Consider the following 26,519-nt stretch of genomic DNA (forward strand, 5'->3'; position numbering starts at 1 on the left):
ATGAAAAAATTTCAAGAAAAATGTTTTCCTTTGTTAGCATTATAACACAAGGATTTATTACTGAAATATTTTCCGATGTACGGGTGAGAATTTTGAAAAGGAAACTGCAGGTACTTACATGCGAGAATGAGAAATTCTCGAGACCAGTTATTATTTGAGCAGAAATCTTACCTGCAACAAAATAATACAAAATTATTAATATAATGAGGTTCTCATTAAGGCAATAGAGCTTGATAAATGATGAATTGCACTTAGTGTAATGTTGCCTGAAAAATTAAACACTTTTTAAAAAGAGTGTCATAAATAATGCAAGCTGAAATATTTTGCGTAAATTGGAGGCTACATCCTGTAAATCCCTTTAAAATTATCATTAAAACATGCTAATATAATTTTTTTTAAAGAAACAGCTAGAGAATTAAACATTTATAAAAATAGACCAGTAAAACCAGGATACAAACTTCCATTGAGGAGAATTATCAATCGAAATTTCTTGACCAATCCCAGAAAAAGGTGCATCAATACCACCTACTTTGTAAAAATTTACAGATTTTCACTTAAAACAAACATACGAACATTACATCTATTACGAACAAAGTCATCATAATTTTATCTAGTCCTTGAAAATGCAGTCAAACTTGGTACAATTTTTGTCAAATTATGGCATGACCCTTCTGCCGACTTATGATTGAAATTTTCATGAAATTGTAAGATAAGCTCTACCTGATCGTTTTGGATACGAAGAGAGATAACCAATTCCCTTAGTACTTTACTCTCCTACGCACAACATAAAGAGAAACGTCCTTGTTGTGGTAATGGCCCTCGGGTAAGAATTCCAACTACTAATTAATTCGAGCTCATCGGATCGCTTACACAACATCACGGTGGACACACGAAAGCGTCAGTATCGACGAGGCAGAGCTCAGCCCACTAATTCTCGATGGGTAAGTGGGAGCAATTGAGCTCAATCAGGGGAAAGAGGAGAGGGGGTTAACAACCGTGCGTAGAGGATGATAAAAATAAGCCGAGATGGGAGACAAAACTCAAATAAGACAATTACCGATCAGTCGATATTAGTATCCGAATGATTTCACATGTGTAACAGAACTTTCGCTGAGGCCCCATCATGTTGACACTCACATTCAGCGGAACGCAGCGGCAGCTGCTCGCGGCTTTTATCTGTAAGTTAACACATCACCGCCAAATAATTGTGACACTTTTGCACGTAAGTTCCGTGAAAATAATCGAGGGATGAAGTGGTACTACAGGTAATTTTATGAGGTTCGCGTTGTTTTTGTAAGTTCCGTGAAAATAATCGAGGGATGAAGTGGTACTACAGGTAATTTTATGAGGTTCGCGTTGTTTTTGTCTCAGAAAAATGTAATATTAAGATTTGTTATTTTAGGGTAAGTCATCTGCATAAGGTTTTTATAATCGTGGGATGAAGTGGTACTACAGGTAATTTTATGAGGTTCGCGCTGTTTTTGTCTCAGAAAAATGTAATATTAAGATTTGTTATTTTAGGGTAAGTCATCTACACATGGCTTTTAGATGCCCCTTAGTGCGTGGCCAAGCCTTTTCTGGCCTTCTTTCATCGAAAACTATGTGAAAAAACAGATCGCGATAAATATTAATCTATGTAAGCGTGCCTATTTTTCAATAAAATTGTTCGAATACGAAGAAAATTGTTCACGTGATTTTCTCATATTATCTCCGAGGTTGAAATCAAATTTTGCAAATGCATGGGATTTTACGATTCTTTTCTGGTTATCTCAAAACACTTGTAAATTATGAAATCCCAGATTTTGGAACTGATGGCGTCTTTTTTGAAGGGATTTAAAACTCATAGGAGGGGAAGGGAATTGATAGCTTAAAAAATTGATGTAACTTGGAAAAAACTGTACATGGTGTGGCCGTCGGCTGCGGTTTTATTGGTACTAATAAAGGGATGAAAGAAAGTTGAACGATCCTGAGAAAAGGAGTGATTTTTGCCTTCGCCAATGACGAAAAGAGATTACATCGGGTTGATGGACGGAAAAGAAAGGTAAGATTACGAGGATTTCAGTCTTTGCTCCTCGTGGCACGTTTATTAGAGTACTTTTCAAAATTCAATATTCATAATAATTCGCAGGAAATAAACTGTGATTATGAAACCCTCAAACTAGTTGTCGATAAAATATAAGTCGATGAAAAATTAATAAAACGAACGAAATATTATAATGATGAAGTTACATATTTTAAAACAGATTTTTAAGAGATTTTTGAAACAAAACAGAAGACACAACACTTTGATGCGTCGAGTTTACTCTTCTGCTCGACGATTTTACGACCCAATTAATTAAGTAGTTTTAAAAAAACACGATAATGCCAGTTGAGTACCTACATCCGAGGATGTTACATTTTAGCAGATAATCCTAAGACAATACCGCTAATAAGGATATATGATGTACTTGGAGGAGAAAAGTGTGTGATGAATTTACTTTCTACAAGTCATATATTTTACCTCTAACTGTCACTAATTATTTGGAAATAATAATATGTGCTAAATATTAATTGTGCTTTAATGCATTAATGCTTCAATGGTTGAGCAATCTTTATCAGATTCCCTTGGACTGGTTTAGCAAAGTGCTTTCCCCTACATTCACCAGTCATTATTAGGCGAATTTTATTTGATTTTTCGTTCAGAAAGTACGTATTGTTGACTTCTAAACTTAACTTTTGCCTCAACCGATTGAATTGCTCACATTATTAGTCCGAGACTCCAAAATATATTTTTTCCGATTTGAATATTCATACGGAATTATTCTTCAAGGCGCGTTCAGAAGGCTCGCCAAGCAGCTAGCTCTACAATCTACGTTACGAGCGGGTGATTGTACTTCCTCAAATTGCCGCAACCAGCTAGCCGTCTGAAGGCGCCTTCAGCATAGCAGCGATCCCTTCGACAATGGAGATGTTGCATGTGTGAGGAATTTGCGATTTGACTGTTGATTCTTGTGTAAAAGTTCGTGAGAAACACGATGGTGCCACTGGTTTTTTCTGAAATCAACTCCCAAGCTCAAAAAAGCTCTCAAAGTGAGGCCAAAATGGAGGGGATATCCCACCCTACCCTGAGAGTCCACCTCTACATCAAAACAAACTCTCCATGCAAAGATAGGGAGCAAATACATTAGCAGGGTTGCCGTGTTTTCAGTTTTGGAGTCCACAAATGAAGTGGCAGCCCTGTCAATGTATTTGCTCCCTATCTCTGCATGGAGAGTTTGTCTTGATGTAGACGTGGACTCAGGGTAGGGTGGGATATTCCCTCCATTTTGGCCTCAACTTGAGAGCTTTTTTTGAGCTTGGGAGTTGATTACAGAGAAAACCAGTGGCACCATCGTGTTTCTCGCGAACTTTTACATAAGAAACAACAGTCAAATCGCAAAGTCCTCACACATGCAACATCTCCATTTTCGCCGAAAAGGTGGACAAGGCATGAAAAATGGCCCTCATGACGTCGCACCTCTAACGAAAGAGCGTACCTCTATTTCTACATGAGCCCTGGCAAGCATAGAGTTATACGGAGAATAGGGCTCATGTTGAAATTGAGATGCGCCCTTACCAGAGGCGTGGCGTGATTTGCGATATATCGATTGATCTGCCATTTAAATCTAATCAGGAAAATTTAAAAAATCTTACAGGAAAATCCTTTGTTTTATTTTCCAGCGACGATTTCCCTCTTCATGCTGGGCTCGATGATGGGCTGGCCGGCCCCGACGCTGAAACTCCTACGGGAGCCGGACTCACCGCTGCACTTGACCCCCTCGGAGGAGGCGTGGGTGGTGAACGCCCTGTACTTCACGACGATCCTGAGTCCGTTACCCAGCGGAGCCCTCATGAACGCCATCGGCCGGAAGGCGACCATGCTCGCCTTGTGCGTCTTCCCCGCCGCATCTTGGGCCCTCATCTATTTCGGTCGGACTGCCTCCGTCCTCTTGGCCGCTCGCGTCCTCGCCGGCTTCTGGGTCGGTGGGTGTCAGACGATCATGCCCATCTACATCGGCGAGATCGCTGAGCCGCGGGTACGGGGCATCGCCGGCACTTCTATCATGGTATTTCCTGTTATCATTAATTCATTGTTCGATTGGTTTCGCGCGTCACACGCATACTCATGTTCAGGGGGTTAAAACTTACTGCGAGCCGATTATTGAAATTGATAGGCAAAGCTATGGACAAAGAAGACGAAAGAGATACGGAGAGATCTTATCGGTGGAAGCGGGTGGTTGCATTGGAAAAACGAGGTAGGTAATAGACTAACTAACGGCAACCCACAAGAGACCTGATGTTTAGTCCATAATTTGGTCCCTTAGTCTATGGGAATCATCCACTTCAACAAATAGAATAGATCCATACTCACTATGACTTCAGCCCGCAGATCGGCAATAAAAAGCTGTTCAAGCACTACTAAAATTGAAAGTATCCGAAAAGAACTAATATGAACAAGCGGATTAAACCTGAAGGTACCACGTGCTTAGATGTGAGTGCTTTATAGTTAGACTACATGCAACTAGGAACTACAATCCCTGGCTCAGTTTGGAAACAACATATCTGCCATTGGTACGCCTATGCACATATGTTTTTACGGTGGTCCAGATATTGTAGTTCATTCTTGGTTAATATAGTCCAGTTCTAATTGCTTACATGCATCTGCACGCAGTTCCTACGAGTTAAATACGTCCAATCCAAAAGAGCCGAACATGAAAGAAAAAAGACTTATTTTCATAAACATAAGTCGTAAATTATGAAACTATGAGTAAAAAATTTGGAAAAAATAGGGAGATGTTGCGTTTCGGTGTCGCATTGCCCCAGATAACTTTTTAAAAGCGACCAATATGTATTTACGTTGATATAAAATTAGCAAACCCGATTGAATTTTTGCGCCTAAAACTAAAAAGGAGGATAAGATATAATAATCTTGGACAAATTTCGCGTGATTTCTTTGACATTAATAGTTTGATTCCAGAAATTGATTTCGTCATGATACTACCTATTTTTGAAGCTAATTTCGAATAAATTATGGTTCCAACAGGTCTCACACTCAGCCCTTTGACTTCCGACAGGTGAACGCGTTCATGGGGACGATTTTCGTTTTCATCGTTGGCCCCTACGTTTCGGTTCCAACGATGGCAGTGATGAACGGGGTGATTCCTCCGGTTTTCTTCCTGCTCTTCTCACTCTGCCCGGAGTCGCCCTACTACTACGTCATGCGGGGGCGCCACGCGGATGCGGCGAGAACCCTGGCCTGGCTCCGAGGAGGGGCGCCCATCGAGAGTGAGCTGACCTCCATACAGACCTCCATCGAGAGGGAGGCCAAAGCCGGCCAAGGATACTTCAAGAAAATGCTAAGCCTCTTCACCGTGCCAGCCAACCGGAAGGCCTTCTTCGTCGTTGAGGTCATGAACTTCTTACAGAGGTATGTTTCACTCCATTTGTCACTTTTAAATAAACATGACAAAACATACAGCTAGCCCGCCGCATGCTTTTTTAAAAAAACTCACGAGGCTCAATACAATGTTCAGAATGAGGCATTATGGTGATTGCAAAATGCAAAGGCGACGTATCCTGCGTATTCGCTCTGATAAAACAATGTGCCCTGTTATTAATCTAATGTTTTCTCAAGTGGAGCTAGGAGTTAGTGGGCCCGGACAGTTCCGACGAACCTAAAAGTTCTGCCCTAAAAGGGTGATTTTAGACATCTGTACCAGTAGACCTCCCTTCTAGATGAGATAAATTGATCTTAGATCCTTAGAATAAGCAATTTCTGGCTACATCACTGACTGCTTTTGCATTAATTACGGTTTCATGAATACAAAAGATCTCTGAATCTCTAAATTTTTGTTTTTCATCCAAGTTCATTCTAGAGATTTACTGGACCGATTTCAACAGATGTTGCTACTGTCGGAGGGTAATTACCTCTGGAGTGAGAAATTTTCCTTTAAACTTTTTTGACTTAAAATCTATCTATTTTTCCTGATGTTACGCATGATTACGTGATGAAATTGTGATTTTTCTATGCAAACAACGTAACTTTTTCTTTCTTGCAATGTTCGGTTCTTGGAATCTATCGGACCAATTTTTATGATTTTTGAGGACTTTTTGTACTAATTGGACGCATTTCTGTCAAACGGAACAATATCGACGGTGAAACTACCAAACCACGTATCTCGTTTGCGGTGTTAAAAAATCTACGCTCGCATTTTATTTTTTTTAAGTAGACCAAATCAATATCATTCCTTGAAATTTTCACAGAATTTTCTCCGCACGAAGAGGAAAAATCACAGAAATTTTCAAGACTGGACGTTAAGTAGTTTTTCATTTAAAAAATAAAGTATGACAGGAAGTCTGCGACGTCGCAAACCGAGATACGTGGTTTGGTAGTTTCACCGTCGATATGCATTATGACGTGAGCCCTGTTATGCATGTATTCTTATGGACCTCAGGGCTCATGTCTTTATGCACATAGTTCCGTTTGATAGAAATACGTCCAATTAGAACATCTTCATCTGCTTAATCCATACATCCATCAATGTCGCTTTCATATCACTCCCAGCCGCTCTGCGACACTTAACCGCCACTTAATCAACTTAATCCACGCTATCTGATTTCCCAGGTTTTCCGGGTTCAGCTGCCTGAGCGCTTTCTCGACCGTCATCCTGCCGGCCCACGCCGGCCCCTTGACCGCCGACCAGTGCACCCTCCTCCTGGGCGCCGCCTGGCTCATCTCCTCCCTCTGCTGCTCGGCCCTGATCGACCGACTCGGTCGCAAGCCCCTCCTCTACTTCTCCAGCCTCGGCATCCTGGTCTCCATGCTCCCGACGGCCGTCTGGTACTACCTCGACCGCGAGACCTCCACCGACGTCCGCGAGGTCGAGTGGGTCCCCTTCGCCGGGTTCCTCCTCTTCGGCCTCACCTTCTCCGCCGGTCTCGGCTCCATCGGCCCCGCCATCACCGGCGAGATGTTCCCCAGCCACCTCAAGGGCCAGGCCTCGGCCCTCACCACCATCACGGCCGCCGCGTCGTCGTCGCTCAGTATCGCGCTGTTCTCTGCCTTGGATGCTCGCGTCGGGATGTACGCCAATTTCTTGATTTTCGCCGCCGTTGGGCCTGTCAGTGGGGTCTTCACGTATTTCTGCGTGATCGAGACCAAGGGGAAATCGTTGCAGATGATCCAGGCTGAGTTGAACGGCGAGAAAGTGGAGAAGCCAGAGAAAAATGGCAAGATATGAAAAGATACGCAGTAAGGAATAAGACGTCGAATGGGACCTTCCAAAGTGCAAAACCACGTATGTCGGTTTGCGGCGTTGCAGACTTCCTGTTATACTTTATTGGACAACTGGACGTATTTCTGTCAAACGGAACTAAGCGCCAATTTGAGTTCCTTTTGAGGAATTTAAAATGCCGGATAGCGCGTTCTGTCAAACAGAACTAAGCGCCATGGAAAAGCATTGCAAGTATAGGGTGGAATGAGCCCGTCGCCCGGCTCCGCCGCCAATCCAAGCCCTCCTCTACCTTCCTCCCCCGATGGCGCTTAGTTCCGTTTGGCAGAAATTCGTCCAACTAGTCAACTTATTGTTTTGAAAAATTCCTTGACTTTTCTTTGGTATTGGTAGAATATTCCGTAAAAATTTTAAACGATATAGTTGACTTGTTTCTCTCCGAAAAAAATAGAATAGGACCAGAGATTTTGAAACACAGCAATTAAGATACGTGGTTTTGCACTTAATCGATTTGTAACATGTGTCTTCGAGTTTGACGCTCTGCGAGATTGCTTTCAAGCTTTTGAGTTTCCTCTCTCTACGTCTCGTTGGTTATTAATAAGAATCCTAGATATTAACTGATAGCATAGACCTGGCGAAGGGTTCACTCAGACTGCTTGCTCTTCAAATTTCTAATTTCCGTCACTTCAGGAAAAGCCGTGAAAACAAGCGCTGTCAGTTCAGTATTAGTATTACTTTTTGAGCATCTGTGCCAACACCCATTATCACTGGGCGGTCAAACTCTCGAAGGGTCAAAAACTGGGACTTAATTCATCCATGACACCATTAAAACAGGCAATGACCGTAAAAGAGAGGCCGATAAGGGCTGGAAGTGACACTCGATAGAAAATTATGGCGGCCTTGTTTCATGAGCACCATCGAAAAAGCTTCAGTACTTGGCGGTTTGGGGGCCTCAGCATATTAAGCGGACTGAAAATATCACCAGGCAGTTTAACAGCTTCTCGACTAAATCACGAAGTGGGCCAAAAATAACGGACTTGGATCCGGATAAGGCAGAATGATTTCATTGAGACGAAAAAGAATGATTTGAATAAGAAATTAAATAGTGTGAGCAAAACTAATCAGATGGACTTAACGAAAGGAATGAACCATTATTGATGTAATTATAAGCAGTTATAAAGCTTCAGTTGAGACTTTTAAGAGATAATAACTTCAAGAAGATGCTAACACTTGGGACTTTGAGCTTTAGTAACCATGAGTTGTAGCTGTAATCATACGTTGAAATATTTTAATTGTACTCGTATAATTAAGACGTGATACGTCGAAATTATGAGAATGTTCATAATTTTTGAGGTTTTTGAGACATATGGAGGGGAGAAGATACGACGGCTCGTATATTTCTGAGCCCAAATTAGGGAGAACAGCGAAGAAATTTGACGAGGTAATGCGTAGAAAATATTTTTCAGCAATTTACAACAAAGTCAAGGAAAAATCATTGAAAAATTAATTCCTAGGCGAGAGAAATTACGCGGGAGCTTAGTTAAGATTATTTTACTAAGAAATAAGCGATTTTGGTTGAACTTTGTCCGATCCGCTTTTGGTGGCAATGTAAAATAAGTAAATTGACTTCCTCCGTTAAATTAGTCCAACATTTTGTTTCAAAATCATACTTCAAGAGCATGCCCTAGTCCTATTGCACTTGTTAGTCGTCACAACTATGAAAAATACGGCAGTGTAAATAAAACAAATTAAAAAAAGAAAAGGAAACAGATTTTTTTATCTTTTAAAACGTGTTCTCAATGAGTACTTTCCCACGACACAAATGTAATTAACAAACAAATTTTTTTTTACACTGAAGTTCGATTTTTTTACCTTGTAAGGCGCTGTGATAATTAAATCACAGCGCCTACAGATTACATTAAAGAATGTAACTTTCATGATCCTAGGAATCATAGTTGTAGGCTGGAAAACAAGTAATTTTTGAACCAGAACTGAAGTAATTGGTGGCTGAAAAATAGACTTGCAAAATAGGTACACTCATCGTGATTAATGGGGAATTAACTGGAAAAGGAAAGTGATTTTGCAATATTAAAATTGAAAGGTATACCAATGACAAAACTGAGAACCCATATCAATACGTATTTTTGCAAAATTCTTGTCGAAAGAGTCCTATATTATCGGGTTCCTCTTTCCGACGGATGCAGAGCCACGAGTGGAAACTACCGGGAGGCTGTAGAATTTCAGAGAGCGAGTGTTTTGCGGGCGTGTTTTTGAATTTTTGCAAAATTCTTGTCGAAAAAGTCCTGTATTATTGGGTCCCTCTTTCCGACGAATGCAGAGCACCGAGTGGAAACTACCGGGAGGCTGTAGAATTTCAGAGAGCGAGTGTTTTGCGGGCGTGTTTTTGTATTTTTGCAAAATTCTTGTCGAAAAAGTCTTAAATTATCGGGTTCCTCTTTCCGACGGATGCAGAGCCACGATTGGAAACTACCGGGAGGCTGTGGAATTTCAGAGAGCGAGTGTTTTGCGGGCGTGTTTTTGTATTTTTGCAAAATTCTTGTCGAAAAAGTCCTAAATATTATTGGGTTCCCCTTTCCGACGAACGCAGAGCCACGAGTGGAAACTACCGGGAGGCTGTAGAATTTCAGAGAGCGAGTGTTTTGCGGGCGTGTTTAAACGGAGATTTCTCCGGGAAATTCGAAGGTAAGTCGGAGGTATAAACTGCGGCGCTCGATGCGAAAGTTTCCCAGCGACCTCGTCTCGATGGAGGCTTTCAGGCTCCTTCCGCTCCTTCCATTTCCTCCGAATAATTGTTCATTTGTGAGTAATGCGCCGTTCACGAAATAATCGTAAACTTCCATACTCGGCGAGCAGCGCTGCCGGTTCCAGTCCGCCCGGAAAATCCCCCGTGGAAAAGCGGAGCCGAAATATTACGACATCCTCCACAACCTATCCGAGCATCGTTAGCACTTGTTCCTATGCGGCAATTTTCACCGCCCGTAGTAAAATGCGCGCGCTTTTGCCGGGTGGAAATTTTACGAAAACACTGAAAAACTAGCCCCCCTAAATTTTAGCGTACCCCAAAATCGTTTGAAGTTCATAAGGAGAGCATAGATATGCACGGTTCGTTTGAACCAAACTTAAATGAAAAGTCGATGCACTCATGATTTCTCTTCAGAACCTTGAAGTATGATGTAAATACATTACTTTAAGACCAAAACGAAAATATTCTGTCGAGCTCTCGGAAAATAAGGCCGATTTAAAGGTTTTTAGCCCTGAATCGGCTGAAAATTGCTGATTACGGAGCAAATATCCAATAATTATGGCTGTACTCTTTGTTTTTTGAAGTTGCGGGGGCATCGAGGGTAGGAAAAGGCCTTTTTCTTCCTTCACCCCCCCCGCCCCCTTCCATAAAAAAAAACATTTACACCTATGCATATGCATGCGCTCAAATTGATATGAATGTCTTGCTAGTTTGAGTCGGTGGATTGGACCCAAAGTAGAATACCGATGACCAAACTCGAAAATTGCACAATCGCTTATTGCAACGTTGCAGATTTCCTTCTATTATTTTTTACGGCCGAGAATTTTGCAGAATTTCAAGGAAAACTTCATTGGTTTTTTTTTATTTACAATGACATTAAAATTCAGTGGAAGTAATTCTCTCAAATCTTTCCTATGGTTCGTCTATAAATAAAGAAAGTAGAAAAATATACAAGCAGAAACTCTGAAACGTCGCAATAAAGATGCATTTAATATTTGAGTTTACCTTTCAATATTTCTTAAAATGTATTAAAAATACAGCACATATTTGAAGAAAAAATAGTCTTTTTCACGAAAATAGAGGGTTTATTATATTGAAAGCATTTGAATACTGTGAAAAGAAACAAAGGTCTCGGTTTTTATAGCGAGCAAGCCCCTGAGAGTGTCCATCAAGATTTTAAAGCCACATGGCTGAAATACGAAGTAGCAGAAACGAACCCTAACTACTTAACTCAATTGCTACGCGCAGTTTGCGAGTACAATTCACTGCATTTGTAATCTTGTGTGTATAATCATCTTTACTTAAAATTATACTAGTATGCTTAATTATTTTTATAATTCCATCCTCAAATGATTTTATGCGATTTTGATATGATTTATGCTGCTTCGTCGTCCTGTATTCATTGTTTTCTTATATGCTTCCATTCACAGTAGATTTTATGCTTGATTGCTAAATTGCTTTTCTGCCATTCTAACGTGGTTTATGCTTTGCCATATTTTGTATTCAAATGCTTTCAATATAATAAACCCTCTATTTTCGTGAAAAAGACTATTTTTTCTTCAAATATGTGCTGTATTTTTAATACATTTTAAGAAATATTGAAAGGTAAACTCAAATATTAAATGCATCTTTATTGCGACGTTTCAGAGTTTCTGCTTGTATATTTTTCTACTTTCTTTATTTATAGACGAACCATAGGAAAGATTTGAGAGAATTACTTCCACTGAATTTTAATGTCATTGTAAATAAAAAAAAACCAATGAAGTTTTCCTTGAAATTCTGCAAAATTCTCGGCCGTAAAAAATAATAGAAGGAAATCTGCAACGTTGCAATAAGCGATTGTGCAATTTTCGAGTTTGGTCATCGGTATTCTACTTTGGGTCCAATCCACCGACTCAAACTAGCAAGACATTCATATCAATTTGAGCGCATGCATATGCATAGGTGTAAATGTTTTTTTTTATGGAAGGGGGCGGGGGGGGGGGGTGAAGGAAGAAAAAGGCCTTTTCCTACCCTCGATGCCCCCGCAACTTCAAAAAACAAAGAGTACAGCCATAATTATTGGATATTTGCTCCGTAATCAGCAATTTTCAGCCGATTCAGGGCTAAAAAACCTTTAAATCGGCCTTATTTTCCGAGAGCTCGACAGAATATTTTCGTTTTGGTCTTAAAGTAATGTATTTACATCATACTTCAAGGTTCTGAAGAGAAATCATGAGTGCATCGACTTTTCATTTAACTTTGGTTCAAACGAACCGTGTATGGTCTTTTCTGCATATTTTGAATGAAATCGAACAGATAGATTCTGAGATATCGCTGTAGACAGATTTGGGGGACGCCGGACGGACGGACACACATTTTTCAAGAATGGTTATTTTGACTCTAGGGACCTTAAAACGTCTAGAAATGATGTACTTTCCACTTTTTTTTCTTGGAGGATTTTCATCCTCTACTTCCTCTACCATAGGGTAGCGAGAAAATAAAAATTTACGGGCTATGCAGACATACAGTCCGTTCCGGGTCTTATTTTGACTTACTCGGTGCACATATTTCTTTCGAAGTAAATCGTTCAACAGGCCAAGTGAAACTCCTATCATAATTACAGAAGTTTTTGCGCGAGGGCTTTCAGGGATAATCCCGACGCTGTTTTCAGGACAGATCCCGAGCGAATCGGCAACGCGGCCCTGAACTGCAGTCGTTAAATCACAACGCTCATTTTAATTTTTTTATGGTATACAAACGAGGGAATAAAGTAAATTATCTCGAAATATAAAGAAATAAAAACATCGTTTCCTCAACGGGGGCGTTGCAGCAATTTCAGAATCTCGGAGATTGAAAAGTTTCCTGCCTTAATCCCGTTCCGGCGCGGCAGGGTTTTAAGGGAGAAACGAGCATATTTCTATCCGCCTAGTGTGGAAGTTGAACTTTCTAGCCCTCCCGCTTGGGTTTGCCGGCCGCATGCCGATGGATCCCCGAAGGATACTCTCGCAATCCCATTTTTCCGAAGGTGAGAGTTCCGGCTTTGGGCTTGAAAATTTCATGCCGCCATTGTACAGAGTGTAGACTCTTGAAAACATTGACAAAAAAAATACTCTTGATTCAATCAGATTTTGTCTTAAATCAAAAGGAAATCCGCTCAAATTAAGAGGCTTGGTTCTTAATTTAAGCTTAAATCTGATTGAATCAAGAGTATTTTTTACTGTCGATGATTTTAAGAGTCTGGACTCTAGATCCAATCTGTTTTTTTTTTTTTTTTTCTAGTGCATGAGGAGGAATAGATCTGGTTGTTTTGGCGCGTATACGTAGTATACCGCCTTTGCGATCGTTTCGAACCCTGCTCGATACAATAACCGAGTCCCTTAGTTCCTTACCGAAAAGTGACTACCGCGAACTTCTGAGATTTTCCAAAGCGTGTAAAAAGTTTATTTATCCATCAATAATTATGATTTAAAGTTGTTTCTCATTCTGGGGCTCATTAGTTTATGTGCAGTGAATACCAAGAGTCTACGTTACTTGGTTTTTTCAAAAAAAACCTAAGAATGGGGCGCGCTGATTTAAAATATGCATATATAAGCAGAATCAAGCGAATTGATTCGAGGATGGCTGAGCAGGTCGGCACTCTCGAAATGAGAATTTAACTCCTCCGTTTTGTTCAAAACGTTGCTTTGACAGATCTATAACCTCGATTATACTTTTCAAAAGTTGGTACCCGTGCTCTGATAGTGCTGTTCATCTGACAAAATTGTCAGTGTCAGCTGATAAAATGTATATTTTCACAGTGCAATCTGTGTAAGTGCAATCTGTGATGAGCCTCGAGACTCATTAGACCATTAGCTAAACGTGGCTCATACAGGAATCCACTTACCCCTCTCTTTCCCACGCTCCTGCTCACTGCGTCGGCGTCTCGACGAACAATAGCTAATGACGGTTGCCAAGCGATGCCGGGATCCTCAGCCCCTCGCCCAATTACTTACGCTTCATTAACCATTTCACCGTCACGCTAGGATTCGTCCAATTTTCAAAAAAAATTGTTTCGCGAGTTTTTAGCAATTTTTTCCTTACTCTCCGTTAAAACACGAATTAAAAGAGGTCTCATTCATAAAAATCGGCCAAATAGAAGAGAAGTTACAGTATTCGAAATCCGAAGAAATCAACAAAACTTCTCCAAACAAAAAACAAGCAGTGAACTCCAACACAATGTGTTGATAAGGCGCGTCATTAACTCGCACATATCAACCCCTTTAGTTTTCATTTACAGAGATTTCAAAAAAGGCAAGCAGCACAACAAGAGAATTCACGATCCGACAGTGCAAGGTCAACGACGCACCTTGACGAGACCGTGTATTGTGAATCTAGAAAGCTATTCGAACAAATTTAAGTTTTTTGATCTGCCTCAAGCAAAATCTTATCAGATTCTTGAAGAAAAGTGCTACGGAAAAATTTAAGCGAAGAAAGGAAAAATTCTGTCGAACTCCTAGAAGATAAAGTCGATTTAAAGGTATTTTGGGGCTAAAAATACCCAAATCACCGGTATTATAAATCCCATTATATTATTGAAAAAAGATTTACTCGATATAAATGCAATTGTATTAAATATGTCTTGATTTTTTTATTTTAAACGTCTTTTCATGCAAAAATCAAAATATGTCGACTCCCTGACGTGAAAATTAAATTCTACGTGTGAAAATACTTATGTATCGATATGCTGAACAGAATGCCCGCCTCTCCTCGTAATTTACAAACCGTTCCTATACTCATCTCAAAATTTTTCTCAGAGCTTTGTGTTATTATCAGCTTCCATTTAAACCCGGTTTGATGGCCGAATCGGCTGCCCAAAAAGCAAGCCATTTTTGACGGGCTCTATGAGAAATTCGTGATATTATCAGCTCTCAGGAAATCACCCCATGGGTAAAATTGCTGGTATAAATTTTCGATTATTTTTTTTTAAAATAATCGTATTCAAGAAACTAAGGCATTAAAACTATGGAGTCAATTTCGTTTTAATAATGTAACGGGATTTACTTGTCTTCAGGTCAAAACTCATACAAGGAAGCCCCTTGCAAGAGGCTAATTTTTTGTAATTTCACTCAATTTTTTCTCCTTTTTATAGTTGAATTGCTTGTCACATTCTGAGGTCAATCATATTAAATTGTAATTTATACATTTCTTTTTTCCCCCCTTCATTTTATTTTTTGTTTGGAGAAGTTTTGTTGATTTCTTCGGATTTCGAATACTGTAACTTCTCTTCTATTCGGCCGATTTTTATGAATGAGACCTCTTTTAATTCGTGTTTCAACGGAGAGTAAGGAAAAAATTGCTAAAAACTCGCGAAACAATTTTTTTTGAAAATTGGGCGAATCCTAGCGTGACGGTGAAATGGTTAATGAAGCGTAAGTAATTGGGCGAGGGGCTGAGGATCCCGGTCTAGCTTGGCGACCGTCATTAGCTATTGTTCGTCGAGACGCCGACGCAGTGATCAGGAGCGTGGGGAAGAGAGGGGTAAGTGGATTCCTGTATGAGCCACGTTTAGCTAATGGTCTAATGAGTCTCGAGGCTCATCACAGATTGCACTTACACAGATTGCACTGTATTTCTTAGTTTTAATAAGAAATAAAATATAATTCCGTAAAATTAGTAAATAAATACCAAGACAATTATTCAGGAAGTCAAAGACTGACTGAAAACTTTTTATTAACCTCATATGAAAAAAATATTATTATCAGCTGACACTGACATTGTTGTCAGATGAACAGCACTATCAGAGCACGGGTACCAACTTTTGAAAAGTATAACAGAGGTGTGGAGATCTGTCAAAGCAACGTTTTGAACAAAACGGAGGAGTTAAATTCTCATTCCGAGAGTGCCGACCTGCTCAGCCATCCTCGAATCAGTTCGCTTGATTCTGCTTATATATGCATATTTTGAATCAGCGCGTCGTACTCTTAGGCTTTTTTTAAGAAAACCAAGTAACGTAGACTCTTGGTATTCACTGCACATAAACTAGAGAGCCCCAGAATGAGAAACAACTTTAAATCATAATTATTGACGGATAAATAAACTTTTTACACGCTTTGGAAAATCTCAGAAGTTCGCGGTAGTCACTTTTCGGTATGGAACTAAGGGACTCGGTTATTGTATCGAGCAGGGTTCGAAACGATCGCAAAGGCGGTATACTACGTATACGCGCCAATAAAATGAAGGGGAGGGGGGGAATGTATAAATTACAATTTAATATGATTGACCTCAGAATGTGACAAGCAATTCAATTATAAAAAGGAGAAAAAATTGAGTGAAATTACAAAAAATTAGCCTCTTGCAAGGGGCTTCCTTGTATGAGTTTTGACCTGAAGACAAGTAAATCCCGTTATATTATTAAAACGAAATTGACTCCATAGTTTAATGCCTTAGTTTCTTGAATACGATTATTTTAAGCACTCGATTTATATCAGCAATTTTACCCATGAGGTGATTTCCTGAGAGCTGATAATATCACGAATTTCTCATAGAGCCCTTCAAAAATGGCTTGCTTTTTGGGCAGCCGATTCGGCCATCAAACCGAGGTTTAAATGGAAGCTGATAATAACACAAAGCTCTGAGAAACATTTTAAGATGAGAATAGGAACGGTTTGTAAATAACGAGGAGAGGCGGGCATTCTGTTCAGCATATCGATACATAAGTATTTTCACACGTAGAATTCAATTTTCACGTCAGGGAGTCGACATATTTTGATTTTTTCGATTTTATACGGGAAATTTATGGTTTTTCGGGATTGAAATTACTTACAATTGTTTCATGAAAAATGAATGCACCCAAAATGACTATAGCATTTTGACTTTCACATACCTACGTGCACTCACTAAATTGATTGGTAAATTCAAAGAGTGGGTACATCGACCTGGTATATCAAGTTTCTGCGATTTTTTACGGCAAATCGGTAGATTTTCGGGATGTTGGATTGCTTACTTTCAATTCATGAATGAATAAAGCATGGACATGGTTGAGCTTCTTTGCATGAAAAGACGTTTAAAATAAAAAAATCAAGACATATTTAATACAATTGCATTTATATCGAGTCAATTTCTTTTCAATAATATAACGGGATTTATAATACCGTGATTTGGGTATTTTAGCCCCAAAATACCTTTAAATCGACTTTATCTTCTAGGAATTCGACAGAATTTTTCCTTTCTTCGCTTAAATTTTTCCGTACCACTTTTCTTCAAGAATCTGATAAGATTTTGCTTGAGGCGGATCAAAAAACTTAAATTTGTTCGAATAGCTTTCTAGATTCACAATACACGGTCTCGTCAAGGTGCGTCGTTGACCTTGCAGTGTTGGATCGTGAATTCTCTTGTTGTGCTGCTTGCCTTTTTTGAAATCTCTGTAAATGAAAACTAAAGGGGTTGATATGTGCGAGTTAATGACGCGCCTTATCAACACATTGTGTTGGAGTTCACTGCTTGTTTTCGACTTTAGTACAGTGGCGTGGCGTTTTTTTTTCTCGATAAATCAATTGATCCGCCTTTTAAACCTATGGAAAAGGATCGATAGACAGGGTTAACTTTAATAATCGATTCTTCACCACAGTTTCAAATGGGGAAATATCGATAATCGATCAGTAATACCTCGCCACTGCTTCAGTAGTAAGTGAACGTTATTTCCATTACTTCTGCCATTCACCAATACAAACACGGTAAAAGTATCGGGCACCCAAGGAGAACCTAACTCGAGGAAAGCTCACTTTTTTACGCCTCCGCACGATTCATCTTGGAGATGCAACTATTTTGACTCGGTTGACATGCGGGTTGCTTGACTCCCAGTTGGAGGCGATATCGGTGTTCCTCAACGATACATCAGATCCTCCATGCAATAAACCCCTCTATTACTGGAGGGGACGAAATCCCACGCCCTACCAGTTCGCTTTAGCAAAACATGTATTTTGATCTTGATTTGCCACTGTAGGACGCCTCAAACTTCCGGGTGGCAAAAATAGCTTTCCTCAATTTATCTGTTATTCTCACTGTCTTGCCGATTTCAGTAACACATGAAATATCCTTTGCTAATGTTCTTAGGTAGATTACATTTTGCTCACTAATGGTCACAGATCCTTCAAGCAAATAATGCTGAAAACACGCAATCATAAGATACAATATTGGAAGGAATTTTCCACTCTTGACTGAAATATTTCGCGGTTAAACAATATAAAGTTTTTTAAACTATTCCACAAAAATCTACGTGCTTGGTTCAAAAATAGGTAGAATGCAATCATCAGCTAAAATAACTTTTTAGACGATCTAATAACCAAAATTACTCCCTTGGCTGACCTAGTCGTTCATAAAAACGATATTGCGAGAGGAATGCTGCATTCGTTATATTTCTTATATTAAAAAAAAGAGATGTTGGACAGCTTCAAAGGAATCGCTTGGATTCTTGAAACGCGTTGGCGGTGAACAGCTCGCTAAGCACAAAACCAACCACCCTTCCTCCTCCCCACCCTCCACCACGACCCCTTAATCGTCCATCTCCTTCATCGCTGGAAATCCAAGGAATTAAGGGTAGGCAAAGAAGATGCTCACCATCTAGTAGCCCATTTTTTACCACTGCGGCTCGGCCACTCATAATGATGATAAATGGACTCGCAACGTTGCCATTGAACATATTATTATGCACAATTTTTCTGTAAGGTATAGCGTAAAAAGAACTGATTTCAATCGCAATTTGGTGACGCTGTAGGGTCGGGCGCAATGACCTCGCGGGGTTGCTTCGGCATTTCAACGAAAAAGTTCCACGCTGAATTCATCATTAGGTTTCATATTTGTGATGATATTAGCCCGACGTGTAAAGGAAAAACGGCATATGAATCTACAGATGTTGCCAAATTTCTGTTTCTACAAACCGAATGTATAGGAAAGCATGTGAGTATTATTCTGTCAATTTTTTTGAGAAGTTTCTTATTTTGGAATTTGCTTAAAGTCGCAATTTGAAAAATTCAAACTTAAAAATAATTTCTAACACTCCGCACCATCGAAAACACAGATAACACACATTTGGATCTCGTTTAGCAATAGGGAACCACTATCTCTGGTCTCTTTTGGAAACGAAATACATGCCATTGGTTTCCCTATGCAGATATGTGCTTTTAAGGGAGAGCCAGAGGTAGTGGTTCCTCATTGCAAAATGTAATCCATTTATTCTTCTTATCCTCACACTGACTGGATTACATCGTTCTTGACTTATACTGAAAAATCGAAGCATTGGAGTTCCTTGTAACTGAAAACTTTGTACCGAGGGGGAAGGGGGGGGAAGGTGAAGAAAAGATTGGATTGGAGGGGTCAACGTTTAGGATTGTAATACTGCTTCTATTTTCACCAAACACAGATCTGTTCTCGTCGAACTAAGAAAACACAAAATCCTGAATGCCCATTATATTTATGCCTATATCCCATTTCTGCCAAACGGAACTGTGCATGTACATTATAGTGTGGGCCCTGTTATGCATATAATCGTATGGGTCTCAGGGCTCATGTCTTAACCCTAGTCTGCCTGAGCCTCTGAACCAACGAGAAAGCCTGAGCGGGGTCAATTTGACCCCAGCTGAAAATCAATTAGTTAGCTATGTTTTTTTCATGTTTTTAGTTAATATCAGTGCACTAACCTTACAGGCCTTAACCATAAAGCATATCTAAGTTTTAAAAAACACGGCGCAGGGTATGCAACCATTTTATCATACACATGTTGCCATGTTGCATAATATTGATATTTTTGTTTTTTGCTCTTTTTATTTATGTTTTCAGATAATATCAGTGCATAGTAAGCTTAGGTGCCTGAGAAAAGGAGTGCCTAAGACTACAAGATGCCTTGAAGGGTATGCAACAACCACTTCATTACACACGTTGCCAAATAGCATACCCGACTCATAATAAACATGCATTCTGTTTCTTTCTACTCTGTTTCAAGAAATAGGCGTATATTCTTTTTCTAAAATTAGAGAAAAAAAGAAAGAAGTAAATTTTGAACAAAAAACTGAATATATAATTGAAAATTAAATTAAGTTTGACAACTACAAGTTTGGTAAATTTTTTCTCAGCATGAGAAAAAAATAATCATAGGGCTACTAAATACTGAAAACGAAAAAAATCTGAAAAATTTTGCTTGTTTTATAAGTTTCTGAAAAAAATTAAAAAGAGAAAAATGAATACACCTTCAAAGTAAGCTTTTTTGATGCTAAATGGTAAAATATATGTTATAAGGAATAAGAGAAAAGAAATGAACCTCTAAAAACTAAAACGTAGTTACAAGCTTAGCACCATATTTATGAGAACCTACATTCTAGGTACGGTGAGGAATGAAAAATAAAACGTAGAAGGTAACATAAGTACGGAGGGCTCAGCTTATGAATAACTAGAAATTAGGTAACATAACTACGGTGGGTAAGTTAAAAATTGAAAAATATACAAAAATAAGCACACTGAAGGCACCAAATAATATTACTCTAAAAACACTTTGGCTCAGTCCTTATTGGTATCGAGCACTTATTGTTGAAATAAGTTTTGGTAAACATTTTATAATACTACAAAAAGCTAAAAGTCTTGGAACTAAAATTAAAAATAAAAATAGAAAAGTCCCTTTTATGGCACACAGTTGAAAAGAGTCGCTATCCTAAAAAAATACATTAGTAAAAATATAAGGAAAAATTAGTATTCAGCTTATTCGCAGCTTTGGCAAAGAACAACACTGTGTATTGGACAAACATGTTTGCGCCAGAGTTATACAAACGAGAAAAGTGGAGAAATCTTCAAAAAAACTCAACTAGATTGAAGAACACGTTCATCTAATCACAGATTGACACTTTCTCTGTTTTTCACGAAATAAAAGTAATAATACTACATATTTCTTGTAAAAATAAGCTTATGAAACATGCTAGATATTGTTATCACAAAACATCAACCTTTCAAAACATGAACATACCCTCAAAACCAAAACAAACAGGGTTACCAACTGTCTTTGTGAATCAAACGTGAAATACACTAGGGAAAACACGTCGGGGTCAATCTGACCCCGCTCAGGCTTTATAGGGGTACTCGTGAATTTTTTGATCTCTCGTGCACATTTTTTTTCCCCCCCCCCCTTCTAAATCGTGTTCCTAGATGTTTTTGTAGACCTATCTGTGAAGGGCAAAAAATTTTGTGCATACCACGAGAAATAGCAAAGAGTTGAAACCCCCGTGGGGTCAATCTGACCCCACTCAGGCAGACTAGGGTTAATGCACATAGTTGCGTTCGGAAAAAATGCGTCCATATGTCTATCATCAGTAAAACTAGTGCGGAACAGGCGGGAGGTTGCATTTGAATCCAAATACACCTCTAGCTTTGATGGATTTTGATTAGAAGGGCTACATTTCGACTGACGAGGTTCCTCGATGCGTGGCAACTGGGAAATATTGATTCGAGAACGTCGGAAAATGGAATTATCCAACTGACGGTAATGCATTGCGAGTTGCCTATCAAAACTGTTCGATTGCGTGCCCGCGCCTATCGCATTCAAACGATTTCTGAGACCGAATGAAATGAAATCGTTTTCGTTTGGAACATGTGTCAACCGTACACGCTGCAAAATGTCAGCCTTGCTACAACTATTTTGTCGTGCCGCGCGCCTCTGCACGAAGAATCAATCGTTACGTCTTTCTCCCAACAATATTGATATGAAAATGGAATTGGCTCCGTCAAAATAGACTTGAAATATTTGCCTATGCCTGGGAGTTTTAAAAAGAAGGGAAACCTTTCAATTTCATCGTTATCAAAATCTTGCAAATTCTTTGTTGCTTTAAAATGCAACTAATATGTACAAAAATGAAATTTACGGGAGCGTATTTGCCGAACGTATAGCGTATTGCGAAATGCCGATCGGAGGTCTAGCCGCTTAGAAGCCAGAGGGCGACAAACCGAACAGTATGTGAACTAAAGTTTGCAAGTAGGAACTAAAATTTTCAACTAAGTTTAGAGACTACGAATGTACCATTCACTGGAAAAAAAAACGCGTTGGATCTAGAGTCCAGACTCTTGAAAACATTGACAAGAACAAAGAGTCTTGATTCAATCAGATTTAAGCTTCAATCAAAAGGAAATCCGCTCAAATTAAGAGGCTTGGTTCTTGATTTAAGCTTAAATCCGATTGAATCAAGAGTATTTTTTCTTGTCGATGTTTTAAGAGTCTGGACTCTAGATCCAAGGTGTTTTTTTTCCAGTGTTAGTTTCCCCAGCCACATTATTGTTTTTCGTAATGAGCCGCCAGAAATTGTAGTTCCTTAATTGCAAATGTTGTTCATTTTTGCCCTCTCTCGAGCTGACCCGAGTCGGGATTGGAGGGCGATATGGCATCCGACAGCTTCCGCGACGGGCACATCAAAGCGCGCACGGAAGACGTATCCTGAAAAGTTGGCGCCAACTTTTCCGCGCTGACCGCAAAGTTTCTCTTCGAGTGTCTGTTTTGACTCTTAAATGAAGCGAGCGACTTTTGATCTAAACTTCCGTCCGCCGCACTCGTCATTTCGAGTTAAAGTGATAAGTTTGATCGGGGCGCATCTTTCGCCCCGCAACTTGGAATTACCTCGATAGAAACCAGTGCCGCCATTTAGGGTTAGCGCCCCCCCCCCCCCACCCCATCCGCTCCCGCCGTTCTCGGCCGTCCGGTGACCCACATCGGGACGATTTCCGACGGTCCCGTCACTCTCGCGGAAATTCGGAATTTCATCAGTAAGGTCAGTTCAGGGGTGCAAAAAGTTCTTGGCGGCCACAAGAGACAATATGTTTCGGAGACCCTGCACTATTAATCGAAGAGATGCGATGGATCGAGGCAAGGAATGAATGGGTCTGTTGTGCTTGTCATAGAACAGTGTTTTGATGCCTGATTCTTGTAGATCAGCTAAAAATAATAAGACCTGTCTAACAACCTGTAAACTGCAATTGCCTACGTTCAATATCAACCGAGATATCGCCAAAAATCAGTACTTTTACAGTACTTTTTCAGTAAATTCCCACGTAATTCAGTACCTCCTCAAAAGAAAAATTCAGTACTTTTTCAGTACCTCCAACTGACGAAATTCGAAAAATTTCAAAAATTTGGATTTCTCGCTCAAATTGCGACAAAAATGACGGAAAAATGAAAAAAATTCCGGACCTTCTAACGCAATTTCCGCCTTTTTTCAGTACTTCCGGACCACCCTCAAAAAATCAGTACTATTTCCGGACTTTCCGGGAATTCCGGACCTGTAGATACCCTGAATATTGATTGTTAAAGGAGTAAGGAGTGGAAATGATAAATAAAAAACTTTACGAGCTGGCGTGGATTGTAATTGAAATTATAAAACGCCACACATAAAAGTTGAGAAGATAAGAGAAAGAAAAAAAAATGTGAATAATCAATAAAAAACTCAAACGATGAAAAACCGATGTTTTCACAGCTTTCTGGGTCATTTTGTTACTTTGCCCCGAATTTCCCTCCCCCGACTTTCCACGAATACGGTTAGGCGTTATCTTTGAAATGAAGTATTTTACCTCTCATTGTGCATGACACCCAATGCCCCATTACTCCGGAGCGGCGCACGGTGGATCGAGTCAATAGGAGAGGTCGGACAAAATTTTGAAACATTAAACGCTCAACTCCGTGTATACAAAACTTCGAGCTTCTAAAAGTGGGTCCATTGGTTTCCTCGTGACATTTTCTTCCATGAGCACCCCTTGAAATTAAAAATGTGACGAAATAAACATCAAAATTTGCAGTTATAGTCGAACATTTCAAGTCCGACCTCTCTGATTGACTCGATCCACCGTGCGGCGGGCTGTCAACCGCGAGAACACACACGATTACTCTCGGTCCCGCGCCGTGTCGTGCACGTCATCTCCGTGCGTGCGACGCGGGTAGTATAACCCCGGTACCGCAGGGGCTTTTACGACCGACTTATCGAAGCGGTGCAAGCGTCCGCGGGAATCAAACGGTCTCGCGGAACATTGCCCGCGCGCGGGAGATAAGAGCCGGCGACTCTGAAGAATGACCGGAATGAGCACGGAAAACCCATCGCGAGGAAAAAACTCGCCGGATTTGGCCGGAAAACGCCCGATTTCCCCGTCGGTTCGGGCGAATTTTCTCCGCGCTCCGGCAAGGGCGGCCATGTTGAATGAGCCCGGTTGATTGAACAAAACACCCCGGCTCCACGCGGTTGCCAGATTTCGCGAATTTTGGTGCGGGTGCGTGTGAAATTCTGCCGTGCTAAGGAAGAACGCCGTATGAACATTCGAGAGTTGCCAAATTTCCTTAGATGAAATGTTTATTTTATAGGAAAATTATGAATATATTTCCTTAAAATTTTGAGACACTTTAGATCAAATTACAAACAAAATTATCTGAGAAATTGGCAGGAAAATGTTCAAAAAATTCCCTGAAAATTAGTGATTTTCCAGGGGAGATTTGGCAACGCCTGAAGGCTCATATGGCGTTTTCCTTAGCACGGCAGAATTGGCGGGTCGGTGGGGTTGCTTTGGTGGGTCTGTTGAGTGTTTCTCTTATTCCTAACGTAACGTCGCCGGACGACTGTTAAGCTGGAAATCGTTTGATTTAGACGTTTTGCCACCTTGAGCGCGACGAGTAAATAAGGATCTACCCTCGTAGCGTTTGGACCGTATGAAGCGCTCGAGGGTGTCAAACGACGCGAAAAAGTCGTTGCTACGACCTTGTTTTTTGCGAGAGCCCGCGCAACACATCATTGACGCACTTTTTCTACAATGAACCACTAGATAAGGTACAAATTTAAGCACTGATAAATGTTTTTTAACCAGAATTTTACGGAGAACACGATTCGCGCAATGAAAAATAATGAAACAAACTCAAAACTAAGATATTAACGTTTTTATTTCACATTGGTTACGAGGAATTTGAACTGCCCGCTCACAAGAAACTCAAAGCTCTACGCGAGTCAAATCGCGCACTACAACGGTTTCAACAAGCTTCTCAATCGAGTAATGTTCATTTCCCACCCTGTGTTGTTCACTCTATAAGCAATTTGCTACAGCGGAGCCAAAGCTCCAAGATTGAGGTTGCCAGATTTTTATATCGCATAGGCATTCATGATAACGTTTAGCGCACGATGTGGATCACGCAGAGCATTGAGTTTTCATGAGCGGGTGGTTTGAATTCACGCATCAAGAATCATTGGACATCTTCGTAAGGAGGTAATTTCGGTAATTTTCGTTGTGCGCATCGTGTTCTACGTGAAATTTTGGTTAAGAAGCAAGAATCAAAATGTTGAAATTCGTACCGTATCTATTGGTCCATTATTCCCCGATTGAAGCTATGATAGAGAATCGATTATTAAAATGTTCGTCGCGAACACCCTTTTAATCGATCTTTCTTCATGGGTTTAAATGGCAGATAATCTATATATTGCAAAGCACGCCACGCCACTGCATCCGTCTCAAGGTGGAATTCCTGCCAACCCCCGAAACGGTACAAAACGACATCAGAGAGAAGAGCAAAAGTGAAGGGCTGGGAAAAGTACGCGAGGGGTAACGGGCACTTGGAGCGAGCGTTTATTTTCGACTTCAATTCTACAAATTGCGCGGCGTTTAGTTGAGTTACACAACCTTGATGAGATTTCTTTCCGTGCGATGTTTCCAAATGATAGCTTTATCGAGACGGGCCAGGAGAAGGACGGACAGACAAATAAGGCAGAGGGGAAACTCAAAGGTCGGAGAGGAAGGCTCAGGCTGCCGTGCTAAGGAAGAACGCCGTATGAACATTCAAGAGTTGCCAAATTTCCCTTGATAAAACTTGTATTTTTGACAAAATTATTGCATTCTTTTCCCTGAAATTTTCAGATATTTTAGATTAAATTGTGCACAAAATTGTCTGAAATGTTGAGAAAATTACATTCACAATTTTCCCAGGAATTTCGGTTTTTATCGGAGGAAACTTGGCAACGTCTGAAGGTTCGTACGGTGTTTTTTCTTAGTACGGCAGAATAGAAGGGACATCGCGGGACGGTGAAGTCGAGGGAGACCTCTTCACCACGTACTCTCGCAATTTTGCGAGCGGCAATACCGTTAATTCTCGACTCGTAAATTGAAGATTCGACGGAGTGAAATTAAAGGAGCCCGTCTGGTCCGCGCTGATCACTCGAGTCCCTGCTGGTGAACATCAAACGATTTTGCGCTGAGGTTGGGAGTCGGGACGTTTCCACCGATTCTGGGATTGGTTCATGACACCTCGACTTCTGACTTATGATTTTTGGTCCCGGGAAATGGTCTCGTTTCTCGATGAAGCAATGGCACGGCGTCATTTATTCATTAGGTATTGATTAGTTTTTCTCAGCATCGCAAATTTAGAGACGAATTGGATTGTATTTTGCAACGAGGAACCAAGGGCATTCCAATGTTGCTAAGTGAGTACAGTTTACATTTATGCGATGGAATAACTGAAATCCCGCAAAAAATTAAATTCAAAGGAAATTTTT

At 40.2% G+C, this 26,519-nt stretch overlaps 2 protein-coding genes across 4 annotated transcripts in view; one reads left to right on the plus strand and one right to left on the minus strand.

The window, feature by feature from the left end:
• Positions 1–26,519, minus strand: part of Sema1a (semaphorin 1a) — a 583,530-nt gene that overhangs the window by 277,521 nt on the left and 279,490 nt on the right. The gene's annotated exons all lie outside the window — the stretch shown is intronic.
• LOC109036938 (facilitated trehalose transporter Tret1) lies at positions 191–9,039 on the plus strand. Its single transcript, XM_019051365.2, has 4 exons — positions 191–1,178; positions 3,700–4,085; positions 5,094–5,446; positions 6,644–9,039. The coding sequence occupies exons 1-4, from the start codon at positions 1,124–1,126 to the stop codon at positions 7,257–7,259; spliced, it is 1,410 nt and encodes a 469-aa protein (XP_018906910.2). The 5' UTR covers positions 191–1,123; the 3' UTR covers positions 7,260–9,039.

The sequence above is a fragment of the Bemisia tabaci genome, chromosome 6 (genome assembly GCF_918797505.1).
Source record: "Bemisia tabaci chromosome 6, PGI_BMITA_v3".
Classification (NCBI taxonomy): Eukaryota; Metazoa; Arthropoda; class Insecta; order Hemiptera; family Aleyrodidae; genus Bemisia; species Bemisia tabaci.